The 13,764-nt window shown below is 41.9% G+C and overlaps 3 protein-coding genes across 3 annotated transcripts; all 3 read left to right on the top strand.

Annotated features, from left to right (window-relative positions):
* The first annotated feature begins 2,174 nt into the window (after nucleotides 1-2,174).
* Nucleotides 2,175-3,446, top strand: LOC100533404 (pannexin 7). Its single transcript, NM_001204687.1, is given in 1 exon segment — nucleotides 2,175-3,446. A coding segment is annotated over 1 exon segment (1,272 nt).
* A 1,506-nt stretch (nucleotides 3,447-4,952) lies between these two features.
* Nucleotides 4,953-10,009, top strand: LOC101847733. The gene has a single exon (XM_013084075.2). It carries the CDS (start codon nucleotides 6,752-6,754, stop codon nucleotides 8,009-8,011), a length of 1,260 nt encoding a protein of 419 aa, XP_012939529.1. The 5' UTR covers nucleotides 4,953-6,751; the 3' UTR covers nucleotides 8,012-10,009.
* A 1,231-nt stretch (nucleotides 10,010-11,240) lies between these two features.
* LOC100533379 (pannexin 8) lies at nucleotides 11,241-12,362 on the top strand. Its single transcript, NM_001204667.1, is given in 1 exon segment — nucleotides 11,241-12,362. A coding segment is annotated over 1 exon segment (1,122 nt).
* The last annotated feature ends 1,402 nt before the right edge of the window (nucleotides 12,363-13,764 follow it).

Below are 13,764 nucleotides of genomic sequence, written 5' to 3'. Positions count from 1 at the left end.
ATATATACATTTTTTTTTTTACATTTCCTGATACAAAAATCATTTCTAAACAACTTGGTTTTTCCCTTTCTAAGATAGCTTCAGTGATTTCTGAGATCTTGTTAATGTCAGGCAGGGTGCAGAAAAAACGTTTGGAGGCAGCTGGCCTTAATTAAAGTTACCCTTTAAAAAATCAGGATATAGTTCAACTCCGAATAAATAGGCCTGTCGATCAATCGGCCAGCCGCATTGTTCATCTCCAAAACCATTGACAACAATGTTACTACTCACAGGGCAACGTTTTAAAAAGTACTTTAAGGCTACTGAACCGTTTCAAACTGCCATTAAAACGTAAAACGTTTTAAACTGGCATTAAAACGTTTTAATGCAAAACCATGGTCAATTGGGGCTAGGGAATTCGCAAAAATGACTTCACTTTTCTCACAAAGTGTGGGAGGGTAGGCCTACGTGCAAAGATGGTATAAAACGATCTTTGGTACGTATAGGTGCAGAGCGTCCATTCATTAATTTACTGTGTCAATGACGTATTCGTGCGCACTGAAAAGCACCAGAACGCACACTAGATGGTCTAAATTTGGATAAATGATGTGAAAGGGTGGGTGTTTAAGATGAAGGATTAGTAAAATTCATCGTAAATGACAATACTAGAAAGTTCTAAGACTAAGAAGAGTAGAAAGAAGAGTGGCTTTGTGGCTTTGCTTCGCTCAAGAGATGGAAGAGGACACAGAATAGTGCACAGAGCCTGCTGCTATCCTTTACTCCTTTGTTACAATCGTGCGCACTTCCCACATCGAGCTTGGTAACAGGCTGGCCAAAATTGTGGAATGCAGTGTGATTTTTTTTTTTTTTTATTAATGAATGAGTGCTAGAAACGTTCAGCCGATGAAAGCTCTGACAGCAATTAAACTGTTGACAAGCAACCTTCTTTATTAGGTAAAATGATTTGTGAAACATTTTTTAAAAACATCTTTAAAATACTTTTTTAAACGTAAAGTTAACACGGAACCCTGTAAATAAATATCAATTAGAGTGCAGCCTCTCTATAACGATATCGTGCAGACCACAGAAAAACAAATGTCTTTATAGAGAGGCGACCCAAAATTACTAATGATCTATAAGGAGAAAAATCGGGACCTCTACTAAAACAAACAAACAAGAGATCTGTCTATACTTTATAGACCCGAGCCTCTCTGTGAACAACGCGTAGATTCATTGTCGTGAAAACGGACGTGGAGCATGTGTTCAGCATGCGAACCTTTACTCCTTTTGAAATGTTCCCTATCCGTACGCCCTGGGGTCATTTTGTACCCCCGGGGTTGTATTCTTCACATTAATTAGAATACTTCTAGATCTAGATCGAAAATCTCTTTGAAACTTCCAGTATTTTTAAAAAATCATTTTGACAGACTGCTATGCAAAGTGTACGGCTCTTTGGAAAGTGGTGGCACAGAGTTCCCCACGTCGTATGGATACGATAGGAAAACACGACGTACGGATAGAGTTAATGATAAATAATAAATAGAGTTTGTATTTCAAGCTGTATGCGCTTTAGAAGTGCTCGCCTCTAGCTCTATGGTCTTTAGACGATAGTATTACCCCAGCAGACCATAGAACACTCAGAAACATTCTCAGCTGCCCAGGAAGCATACAGTGCAAGCAGCAGCTTAAGCTCTCAAACACCCAATGGACTGACAAGATATTTCACTACCTATGGCCTGGTACCCATTGAAGTGACGAAAATCCGTGTAAAGTGCCTTTCCCAAGCACATAACGTCGGGCCCCTGACAGGATTTGAACCCACGACCTTACGGTTGCGAGTTTGAGAGCCTAACCACTTATAGGCCACCGATGTCCGATCTCCTCATGCCTGTGGAAATATTTCAGTATTGCATGAACATGCTAACAGGAACTTGTTGATTAGACCAAGTGACATCTGTTTTCACAGAAATAGAAAGCTAGATCTATGTTATACGAAATATTTTTCTATTGCAGGTCAAATGAGTTCACAACACAATGATTTTTTTAATCGGTTGATTTCCCAACGGCGACTTTGTGTAGAGTTAAACATGAAGAAAGTTGTGTTGTGTCTTTGACTCTCCATTGATTTCTTTCCTTGTTTTACGTCTGCCTCTACAGCATCTGACTTCAGCGGAAGTGGTCAAACTAGAACCGACATGCCTTTCCAACAACGATCTTTAGGCGAGGACTCAACTGACCGTTACGTCCACAGATGGACCGTGAGCCTCCTCTTCTTCCTGTCTCTTGTCACGTGGTTACTAGCTGCCAGCCCATTGGTCATAAGTTTTGGAGAAGGAACGCCGCCTTTCCAAGCAAAGTGCTGGTGCCCCGCTCAGTTTGAGTCCAGCCAAGTGGAATATTCTAACGCCTTCTGTTCTACGTGGTACAGCGACGCCTTCAAGAGAGGGACACTGAGGGGGCTAAGAGATCTTCTTACTAGCTTGGTCTCCTTCAAACCAGAAGACAGCTCTATTCTGGACTATTACGTAACAACAAATGGGTCTGAGACGTTTAATTTGGACAGCAGCGACCAATATTTCGCCTCCGTCACCGCCCCACTAGTTTTGTTCATCTTTGCTCTACTCATCAAGTTACCCCACTTGGTCTGGTACCTCATGTCTACTTTCTGTCCGGTCAACATAGAGAAAACTCTGCACACAGCTGACCACGCCCAGAACCTTCAGACAGACACAAAACGTCAGGTGACCACCGATCTGGTCCAGTCTGTTGACAAAGCTCTCAAGGACTGCCCACATCGAGCCACAGTGTCGTATCTGTTCTACAAGTTCTTCAGCTCCCTTGTCCTAGTTCTGGAGTCCATCGTTCTGAGCACAAGGATACTGCCCCAGGTCTTCGCTGAGACTGGCTCAAGACAACCCATACAGCAACAGTCGGAAGTTTTACCCTGTTATTTCACCATTCGACAATTGTCAAACCATCACGATTACTTTCTGCAATGTCTGTTCTCCCCAACAGACACCAGTCGTCGCTCACAGCTTGGCCATCACGCGTTGTTCACTGGCCTCCTCGTCTATTTCTTAATTCTCACCGTGGTCTCAGTGGTCAGTTTTCTCACTTGGCTGTCCAGACTGACCATGGGGACATGCCGTAGTCAGGTAGCGGCGAGACCATCCCTACCCACCGACGCCTACCTTCTTCTCTACCTCAGCCAAGACAACCTGGGTCCCATGGTGACACGTGACCTGGCTGAGAACGAGGCTTGGACACAGGACTCCGGGCTGGCTGGACCAATAGTGGCCAGTGGTCAGTTTGAGCTGGATGGACAGAAGGACGGAGCTGAAGAAGGCGATCAAGCAGGAGAAGGAGGAGGAGGTGAAGGAGCTGAGGAAAAGATGGACTCGGAAAAGGAAAAAGATGAAAAGAAAGATGACATGACTGTAGATCTTGACAAAGTTGACTTGGCCTAAAGTATTCCGTTTCGTTTTAGTTAGAAAGTTTTAAACAACTGTTTGAAGTGTATTTTATTTCTACAAACGAACAAAAGATAATAATTAGAAAACATTTTTATATTTTCATTGTATTTTTTAATCTATTTGTAACAATTTAGATCGCTCTGGGCACGATTCTCAAAAAGTTTTATTTGCACAGTTTACCTCAATGACACACAAAGGTAACCATTCTGTTGTATTATAAGGAAATGGACTTTGAGACATTCTAAGATCTCTTGTTCTGATCTGTCCAAAAACAACGACCGCTGGGTGGGATAACCTTTTCAACATTGCTCTTAGTCTAGTCACCATCATAGTACAGAAATATCAATTTAAATCAAGAACAAATGAATTGATTTCCTTAATAATACAAAGATCGCTAAAATACACGTATGTTCTGGAGAGATACTAAACCAGTACATGGACATCTACAGCAGTATTTTCTTTTCCTCTCTGTGCACACGATTCTGTGAATCAATCTCGAGGAGACAGACGAAGATTGTGTGCTAAAGAACAATGGTTGAAGAATGACAGTCACAGAATTACTTATAGACGTGGTAGAGGGAAAATGACAGTTTGGGAATGATAGTCACTTAATGACACCTATAGAAGTACAGTTAAATAATCACCGACGTGGACAAAGAATTATAGCGAGGGAGAGGGAGTCCAGTGAGATGATTGAGACACTTAAAAGACACACAAGAAATAGAAAAGATGAGGACATAATACGTTATATCTAATTCTACAAAAAGCTGGACTCTAAGGACAACTTATTTAATTAACCAACAGCTCCCTTGGACTAATGCCTCAAGATCTATTCTTAAGACATTTTTTTTCTGTATCTCCTTTTCAATAAATTTGTTTGTATATTTATAAATGTATATCATATTTTTCATTTGATCAAATAGAACAAACTCGTGTTCCCATTATTTACACTGGTTGAACAATAATAACATTATCTGGAAACAGGCTGCTATCTTTTCCTTTCACTCTCTGTCGTTTGCTCGCTACATGGAATGGCGCGGAGCTTCCTACCACTATTCACCCCTGGCCTTTCACACAGTTCTGGCAATATTTACTACACTGACCCTAGGTCAACACACAGTTCTGGCAATATTTATTACACTGACCCTAGGTCAACACACAGTTCTGGCAATATCTACTACACTGACCCTAGGTCAACACACAGTTCTGGCAATATTTATTACACTGACCTTAGGTCAACACACAGTTCTGGCAATATTTACTACACTGACCCTAGGTCAACACACAGTTCTGGCAATATTTACTACACTGACCCTAGGTCAACACACAGTTCTGGCAATATTTACTACACTGACCCTAGGTCAACACACAGTTCTGGCAATATTTACTACACTGACCTTAGGTCAACACACAGTTCTGGCAATATTTACTACACTGACCCTAGGTCAACACACAATCGGTTCAGAAATCTTGTCCAAAGTAATAATCAACAAAGATGTGCCAGAACGACATGGACAAATCAAAATAGAACTCAATGACTTTCTCGGATAGCACTGTCATAACCTGTCGTTCCTATTACACTTTCAAAGGATCAAACTAGTGGATCTAGATGAGTGCTTCGAAATCGGCAATTTTCTTTACAATATGTGGGTAATGTTGTATGCCTGGCAAAATCATGTGGGAACAAATTCAACAGTATTTCCTTTTGGCCATTCACGATTTTTAACTACTGCACGAGAATTTCAGCATTCACAGTCCTAACTACAATTAATGGCCATTTGGTTTTGTTTTTATAACATTGTATTTTAATTATATTAATATTTAACCAAACATATAAAAATATTTTTCCTTATAACTTTGATACAGTTCATTTCTTTAATCTCAGTATCAGTGTTTTGTTTGGACTGTTATTGTAGTTACCTTCGCTTTTGGTTTACAATATTTCATTTGCTATCATTTCTTCTTTATTAACACATTTATTTATGTTTTGACAACTATAAAATAAACAGCTTAAATATCATATTTCAGTATCCGTATTTCTTCTTTTTCCCCCTTCATGTAATATTGACCCCTGCAGATACATTAGCCATGGTCAGACCCAAGACTGATTCTTCCGTGTGTGGTCAGACATTGATGGACGAACTAATGGTAGATTATTCAGGAGTCTGGCCAGTATTACCTGCCTGTCAGAGCAGATCGGGGCAGGCTGGGCTACATCATGATCACAAACATGCAGAGATGTCCCTTAGAATAATTGTACAACTTCCCTAACCAGGAGTCGAACCCATATCTTCTACATGCCACACTGACGTCTCTAACCACTACATCACAAACGTGGGTGGATTATTTCCCACACCAAGCGTCGCTATTTATAGCGGTCAAGTAGAGAAGTGATGACGTGGCTTCTCTGAAATCATGGCGGATCATGACAAAGTAAAAAACATAACGACCATTTTTTTCTGACCCAAGCAATGTACTGAACATTCTGTAACCTGTTGTGCTCTCTATTCCCTGTCGATGGTAAACAAAACGTATCTTAATTCTTCATTTTGGAACGTTGGGGGCGGAGGGAGGGATAGCACGTACTAAGTAATATATCCACCTTACAAAACTGTTTCTCTTTAGACATTTTCTTCCCTCTTTCTCCAATCTACTTATCGATTTTTTTCTGCCTTCTTCAAAAATCATCTCTTAAAACTATTACCTTTGGAAAATGTTTGCGCGTTTCTCACTTCACCCTTCGCACGTACGCTACTTTTTTCTGTTTCACAATCTTCTTAGTTAATGGAGCCAAATATTTACTGCATTTCATTTCCTCTCCTCTCATTCGCCCTTTGAAATAGAGAGATATATTGGGGGTTTCCACAAAGAAGCCTGAGAAAGAGAATCGACTGTATGAACATGTTATTGTAAATTCTGCACATTTCTCCATAACAAGCTCTTGCCATCATTTTCTAAAGAGTTAAAAGTGTAAGAACTTAGCAAAACTTGGTCTGAAACAATGTTGCAAAATCAACATGGCAGTAATTTTGACATTGAATCAACATACCAGGGTATGGTTGTGACATCACACAGAAGTGTTGACATGAAATCAACGCAAACAATTCTGGGAGAACCCAGCCAGAGGTCCGAAGATAATGATTTCGCCATATTCAGTTTCCAACACGCTGACTTTGAGAAGATTTAAACAAGAATAAAGCTGTGTGGGTTTTTTTCAACTCTCCATTGATTTCTGTCCTTGTTTTACGTCTGCCTCTACAGCATCTGACTTCAGCGGAAGTGGTCAAACTAGAACCGACATGCCTTTCCTACAACGATCTTTGGGCGAGGACTCAACTGACCGTTACGTCCACACATGGACTGTGAGCCTCCTCTTCTTCCTGTCTCTTGTCACGTGGTTACTAGCTGCCAGCCCATTGGTCATAAGCTCTGGAGAAGAAACGCCGACTTTCCAAGCAAAGTGCTGGTGCCCCGCCCAGTTTGAGTCCAGCCATGTGGAGTATGCCAACAGCGTCTGCTCTAAGTGGTACACTGAGGCCTTCCAAAGAGGGACGTTGGGAGAGAACCTCTGGAACCCATACAGCCGTGGGCTGGTGAGAATGTCTGAAGTGGACGAGGACGTAGCCAATGTGTCCTCCACGCCCGCCCCCAACACCAACCACCGACATTTCGCCTCCGTCACCGCCCCACTTCTTCTGTTTGTCTTTGCTCTACTCATCAAGTTACCCCACTTGGTCTGGTACCTCATGTCTACTTTCTGTCCGGTCAACATAAAGAAAACTCTGCACACAGCTGACCACGCCCAGAACCTTCAGACAGACACAAAACGTCAGGTGACCACCGATCTGGTCCAGTCTGTTGACAAAGCTCTCAAGGACTGCCCACATCGAGCCACTGTGTCGTATCTGTTCTACAAGTTCTTCAGCTCCCTTGTCCTAGTTCTGGAGTCCATCGTTCTGAGTACAAGGATACTGCCCCAGGTCTTCGCTGAGACTGGCTCAAGACAACCAACACAGCAACAGTCGGAAATTTTACCCTGTTTTTACCCGATTCGACAAATGCAAAATGTCCATCACTACACCTTGCAATGTCTGTTCTCCCCAACACACACCAGTCGTCGCTCACAGCTTGGCCATCACGCGTTGTTCACTGGCCTCCTCGTCTATCTCTTGATTCTCACCGTGGTCTCAGTGGTCAGTTTTCTCACTTGGCTGTCCAGACTGACCATGGGGACATGCCGTAGTCAGGTAGCGGCGAGACCATCCCTACCCACCGACGCCTACCTTCTTCTCTACCTCAGCCAAGACAACCTGGGTCCCCTGGTGACACGTGACCTGGCTGAGAACGAGGCTTGGACACAGGACTCCGGGCTGGCTGGATCAATAGTGGCCAGTGGTCAGTTTGAGCTGAATGGACAGAAGGACGGAGCTGAAGGAGAAGATCAAGCAGGAGAAGGAGGAGGAGATGAAGGAGCTGAGGAAAAGATGGACTCGGAAAAGGAAAAAGATGAAAAGAAAGATGACATGACTGTTGACCTTGACAAAGTTGACTTGGTCTAATATGGTGTAAAGTCGCTAAAGTGTCGCATTAGCCGTCGGTTCCTTAATGTTGGAAAGGAAATATTGCGTTTCGTTTTAGTAAGCTCTAAAGAATTACTAGAAACGTATTTAATTTCCACAAACGTACAAAAGATAACTTTACAAAATATTTTCATCTTTTCGTTGCATCTTTAACCTAATCGTAACAACTTGGATCGTTCGGGGCACGATTCTCAAAACCTTCAATTTACACAGATCATATCCTCATCTAGCTAATAGACAAAGAACGTTGAACCGTTCTGTTGTATTATAAGGAAAAGAAGTTAGACATTCTAAGATCCCTTTTTTCTGAACTGTCCAGAACAACGACCGCTGGGTGGGATAACCTTTTCAACAGTGCTCTTAGTCTAGTCACCATCATAGTACAAAGAGATCAATTTAAATCAAGAACAAATTAATTGGTTTCCTTAATTATACAAAGGTCGCTAAAATACACGTATGTTCTGGAGAGATACTAAACCAGTACATGGACATCTACAGCAGTATTTTCTTTTCCTCTCTGTGCACACGATTCTGTGAATCAATCTCAAGGAGACAGACAAAGATTGTGTGCTAAAGAACAATGGTTGAAGAATAACAGTCACAGAATTACTTATTGACTTGGTAGAGGGGAAATGACAGTTTGGGAATGATAGTCACTTAATGACACCTATAGAAGTACAGTTAAATAATCACCGACGTGGACAAAGAATTATAGCGAGGGAGAGGGAGTCCAGTGAGATGATTGAGACACTTAAAAGACACACAAGAAATAGAAAACACGAGGACATAATATGTTATATCTAATTGTACAAAAAGCTGGACTCTAAGGACAACTTATTTAATTAACCAACAGCTCCCTTGGACTAATGCCTCAAGATCTATTCTTAAGACATTTTTTTTCTGTATCTCCTTTTCAATAAATTTGTTTGTATATTTATAAATGTATATCATTTTTTTTTTTTTATCAAATAGAACAAACTCGTGTTCCCATTATTCACACTGGTTGAACAATAATAACATTATCTGGAGACAGGCTGCTATCTTTTCCTTTCACTCTCTGCCGTTTGCTCGCTACATGGAATGGCGCGGAGCTTACTACCACTATTCGCCCCTGGCCGTTCATACAGTTCTGGCAATATTTACTACACTGACCCTAGGTCAACACACAGTTCTGGCAATATTTACTACACTGACCCTAGGTCAACACACAGTTCTGGCAATATTTACAACACTGACCCTAGGTCAACACACAGTTCTGGCAATATTTACAACACTGACCCTAGGTCAACACACAGTTCTGGCAATATTTACTACACTGACCCTAGGTCAACACACAGTTCTGGCAATATTTACTACACTGACCCTAGGTCAACACACAATAGGTTCAGAAATCTTGTCCAAAGTAATAATCAACAAAGATGTGTCAACATTACGAAAGCCATTACTTCCTTTCCAGAACGACATGGACAAATCAAAATAGAACTCAATGACTTTCTCGGATAGCACTGTCATAACCTGTCGTTCCTATTACACTTTCAAAGGATCAAACTGGTAGATCTAGATGAGTGCTTCGAAATCGGCAGTTTTCTTTACAATTTGTGGGTAATATCGTATACCTGACAAAATCATGTGGGAACAAATTCATCAGTATTTACTTTTGACCATTCATGATTCTTTATTACTGCACGAGAATGTCAGCATTCACAGTCCTAACTACAATTAGTGGCCATTTGTTTTTGAATTTTATAACCTTGTTGATTATATGAATATTTAACCAAAGTATAGAAATATTTTTCCTCATAACTTTCATACAGTTCATTTCTTTAATCCCAGTACCAGTGTTTTGTTTGGACTGTCATTGTAGTTACCTTCGCTTTTAGTTTGAAATATTTCATTTACCATCATTTCTTCCATATATAATGATTGCATATTTATTCATAATATTTTGACAATTATAAAATAAACAGTTTAAACCTCATATTTCAGTATCCGTATTTCTTCTTTTTCCCACTTCATGTAATATTGACCCCTGCAGATACATTAGCCATGGTCAGACCCAAGACTGATTCTTCCGTGTGTGGTCAGACATTGATGGACGAACTAATGGTAGATTATTCAGGAGTCTGGCCAGTTTTACCTGCCTGTCAGAGCAGATCGGGGCAGGCTGGGCTACATCATGATCACAAACATGCAGAGATGTCCCTTAGAATAATTTTACAACTTCCCTAACCAGGAGTCGAACCCATATCTTCTACGCGCCGCACTGACGTCTCTAACCACTACACCACAAACGTGGGTGGATTATTTCCCACACCAAGCGTCGCTATTTATAGCCGTCAAGTAGAGAAGTGATGACGTGGCTTCTCTGAAATCATGGTGGATCTTGACAAGGCAAAAAATTCAGAAACAGATTTTTTCCGAACCCCCTATCGATGATAAACAAATTTATTTTAATTCTTCATCTAGTATGTTAGGGGTGGTGGGAAGAAATGCTCGTAATAGGTAATATTTACCTTAAAAGTCTGTTCCTCATTAGAACTTCTGTTCGCTTTTCCCTACCTACTCATCAATTTGTTTCTGCCTTCTCAAAACATAATCTCTTACAACCATTCCCTTTGAAGAATGTTTACGCGTTTCTCATTTCACGCTTCGCACGTACGCTACTTTTTTTCTGTTTTACAATCTTCTCAGTTAATGGAACCAAATATTTACTGCATTTCATTTCCACTCCTTTCGATTGCCCCTTGAAATAGAGAGATGTGTTTGCGGTTTTCACAAAGACTGTGAGAAACAAAATCGACTGTATGAACATGTTACTGTAAATTCTGCACATTTCTCCATAACGCGCTCTTGCCATCATTTTTCAAGTTAAAAGTGTAAGAACTTTTTAAAAATCCTTGTCTGAAACATTGCTGTAAAACCTACATGGCAGTAATTTTAACATTGAATCAACATACCAGGGTATGGTTGTGACATCACACAGAAGTGTTGACATGAAATCAACGCACACAATTCTGGGAGAACCCAGCCAGAGGTCCGAAGATAATGATTTCGCCATATTCAGTTTCCAACACGTTGACTTTGAGAAGATTTAAACAAGAAGAAAGCTGTGTGGGGTTTTTTTCAACTCTCCATTGATTTATGACCTTGTTCTACGTCTGCCTTTACAGCATCTGACTTCAGCGGAAGTGGTCAAACTAGAACCGACATGCCTTTCCTACAACGATCTTTGGGCGAGGACTCAACTGACCGTTACGTCCACACATGGACCGTGAGCCTCCTCTTCTTCCTGTCTCTTGTCACGTGGTTACTAGCTGCCAGCCCATTGGTCATAAGCTCTGGAGAAGGAACGCCGACTTTCCAAGCAAAGTGCTGGTGCCCCGCCCAGTTTGAGTCCAGCCAAGTGGAGTATGCCAACAGCGTCTGCTCTAAGTGGTACACTGAGGCCTTCCAAAGAGGGACGTTGGAAGAGAACCTTTGGAACCCGTACGGCCGTGGGCTGGTGACAATGCCTGAAGTGGACGAGGACGTAGCCAATGTGTCCTCCACGCCCGCCCCCAACACCAACCACCGACATTTCGCCTCCGTCACCGCCCCACTTCTTCTGTTTGTCTTTGCTCTACTCATCAAGTTACCCCACTTGGTCTGGTACCTCATGTCTACTTTCTGTCCGGTCAACATAGAGAAAACTCTGCACACAGCTGACCACGCCCAGAACCTTCAGACGGACACAAAACGTCATCTAACCACTGATCTGGTCCAGTCTGTTGACAAAGCTCTCAAAGACTGCCCACATCGAGCCACAGTGTCGTATCTGTTCTACAAGTTCTTCAGCTCCCTTGTCCTAGTTCTGGAGTCCATCGTTCTGAGTACAAGGATACTGCCCCAGGTCTTCGCTGAGACTGGCTCAGGACAACCCATACAGCAACAGTCGGAAATTTTACCCTGTTTTTTCCCGATTCGAGCACTTACAAATGTCCACCAGTACACCTTGCCATGTCTGTTCTCCCCAACATACACCAGTCATCGCTCACAGTTTGGCCATCACGCGTTGTTCACTGGCCTCCTCGTCTATCTCTTGATTCTCACCGTGGTCTCAGTGGTCAGTTTTCTCACCTGGCTGTCCAGACTGACCATGGGGACATGCCGTAGTCAGGTAGCGGCGAGACCATCCCTACCCACCGACGCCTACCTTCTTCTCTACCTCAGCCAAGACAACCTGGGTCCCATGGTGACACGTGACCTGGCTGAGAACGAGGCTTGGACACAGGACTCCGGGCTGGCTGGACCAATAGTGGCCTGTGGTAAGTTTGAGCTGGATGGACAGTAGGGCGGAGCTGAAGGAGGCGATCAAGCAGGAGAAGGAGGAGGAGATGAAGGAGCTGAGGAAAAGATGGACTTGGAAAAGGAAAAAAATGAAAAGAAAGATGACATGACTGTAGATCTTGACAAAGTTGACTTGGTCTAAAGTATTCCGTTTCGTTTTAGAAAGTTTTAAACAACTGTTTGAAGAGTATTTTATTTCTACAAACGAACAAAAGATAATAATTAGAAAACATTTTTATATTTTCATTGTATTTTTTAAACCTTTTGTAACAACTTAGATCTTTCAGGGCACGATTCTCAAAAAGTTTTATTTGCAGTTTACCTCAATGACACACAAAGGTAACCATTCTGTTGTATTACAGTGGAATCCTGTTATAACGAGAGGGAAGGGACCGGTGCGATGTCCGTTATAGCAGGATTCTCGTTACAAGGGATCCAGTAATAAATTCAAGGGAAATAGTAAAGTAGATCTCATCTATGAGTTTGGCGTTCTGTTTATTCCTTTTTGTATTTCCCCTGATGATGATTTGTTCAACATGATCTGTAGGTCTTACTTGATAAAAAAATCGAATTAGGTTTCTTTCTCTATCACTAGCAATGCTGACAGCTCGGCCTTGGCGATCAGAAAGAAGGGGCTCTGGCTCTAGGCTAACTCGCCCGCTGTGTTGTCCCCCATCCCACCACACCCTGTGGTGCGTTGCGTCTGCTTGCGCACGTCACACATTCACTCCATCTATCACAGCATTGTGACCTCTCCATCCCGCACCAGAGAAGTGATAGGCACGGTATGCCTAGATAATCTAGAATGGGCAGGCCTATCACCTGATGCGTTCTGCTTGTCTGCGCATGACACTCCCTCCCTACTCATTCGCTTCGGCCTTCACTGTTGGTTCGCGTGGGCTCTCCCATTCTTAATTTCGCTGGATCACCAACTTTCTCAACTGGTAAGGTTTTATAATATGTAATTGGTCTGTGCGCTGTGCACAGCAGCAGCAATATTCCGTTAAAACCGACTCGCGTGACGGTCTGATTGCGCTATAGCAGTATTTTATTTACAAAGATAAAGAACGAGAACAAACGGGGTTTTAGAACAGTGTCCTTATAACAGACTTCTCGTTGTTTCAGGACTCGTTATAAGTGGACTCCACTGTATAAGGAAATGGACTTTGAGACATTCTAAGATCTCTTTTTCTGATCTGTTCAAAACAACAACGGCTGGATGGGATAACATTTTCAACATTGCTCTTAGTCTAGTCACCATCATAGTACAAGGAAATCAATTTAAATCAAGAACAAAAGAATTGGTTTCCTTAATAATACAAAGATTGCTAAAATACATGTATGTTCTGGAGAGATACTAAACCAGTGCATGGACATCTACTGCAGTATTTTCTTTTCCTCTCTGT

The sequence above is a fragment of the Aplysia californica genome, unplaced genomic scaffold (genome assembly GCF_000002075.1).
Source record: "Aplysia californica isolate F4 #8 unplaced genomic scaffold, AplCal3.0 scaffold00270, whole genome shotgun sequence".
NCBI lineage: Eukaryota > Metazoa > Mollusca > Gastropoda > Aplysiida > Aplysiidae > Aplysia > Aplysia californica.
Note: the sequence above shows the minus strand (reverse complement) of the source record. Positions and strands in the feature narration are given on the sequence as shown.

Bases quoted from the DNA above. Each gene is read 5' to 3' on its own strand.
- LOC101847733 (XM_013084075.2), top strand. From the start codon at position 6,752: ATGCCTTTCCTACAACGATCTTTGGGCGAGGACTCAACTGACCGTTAC.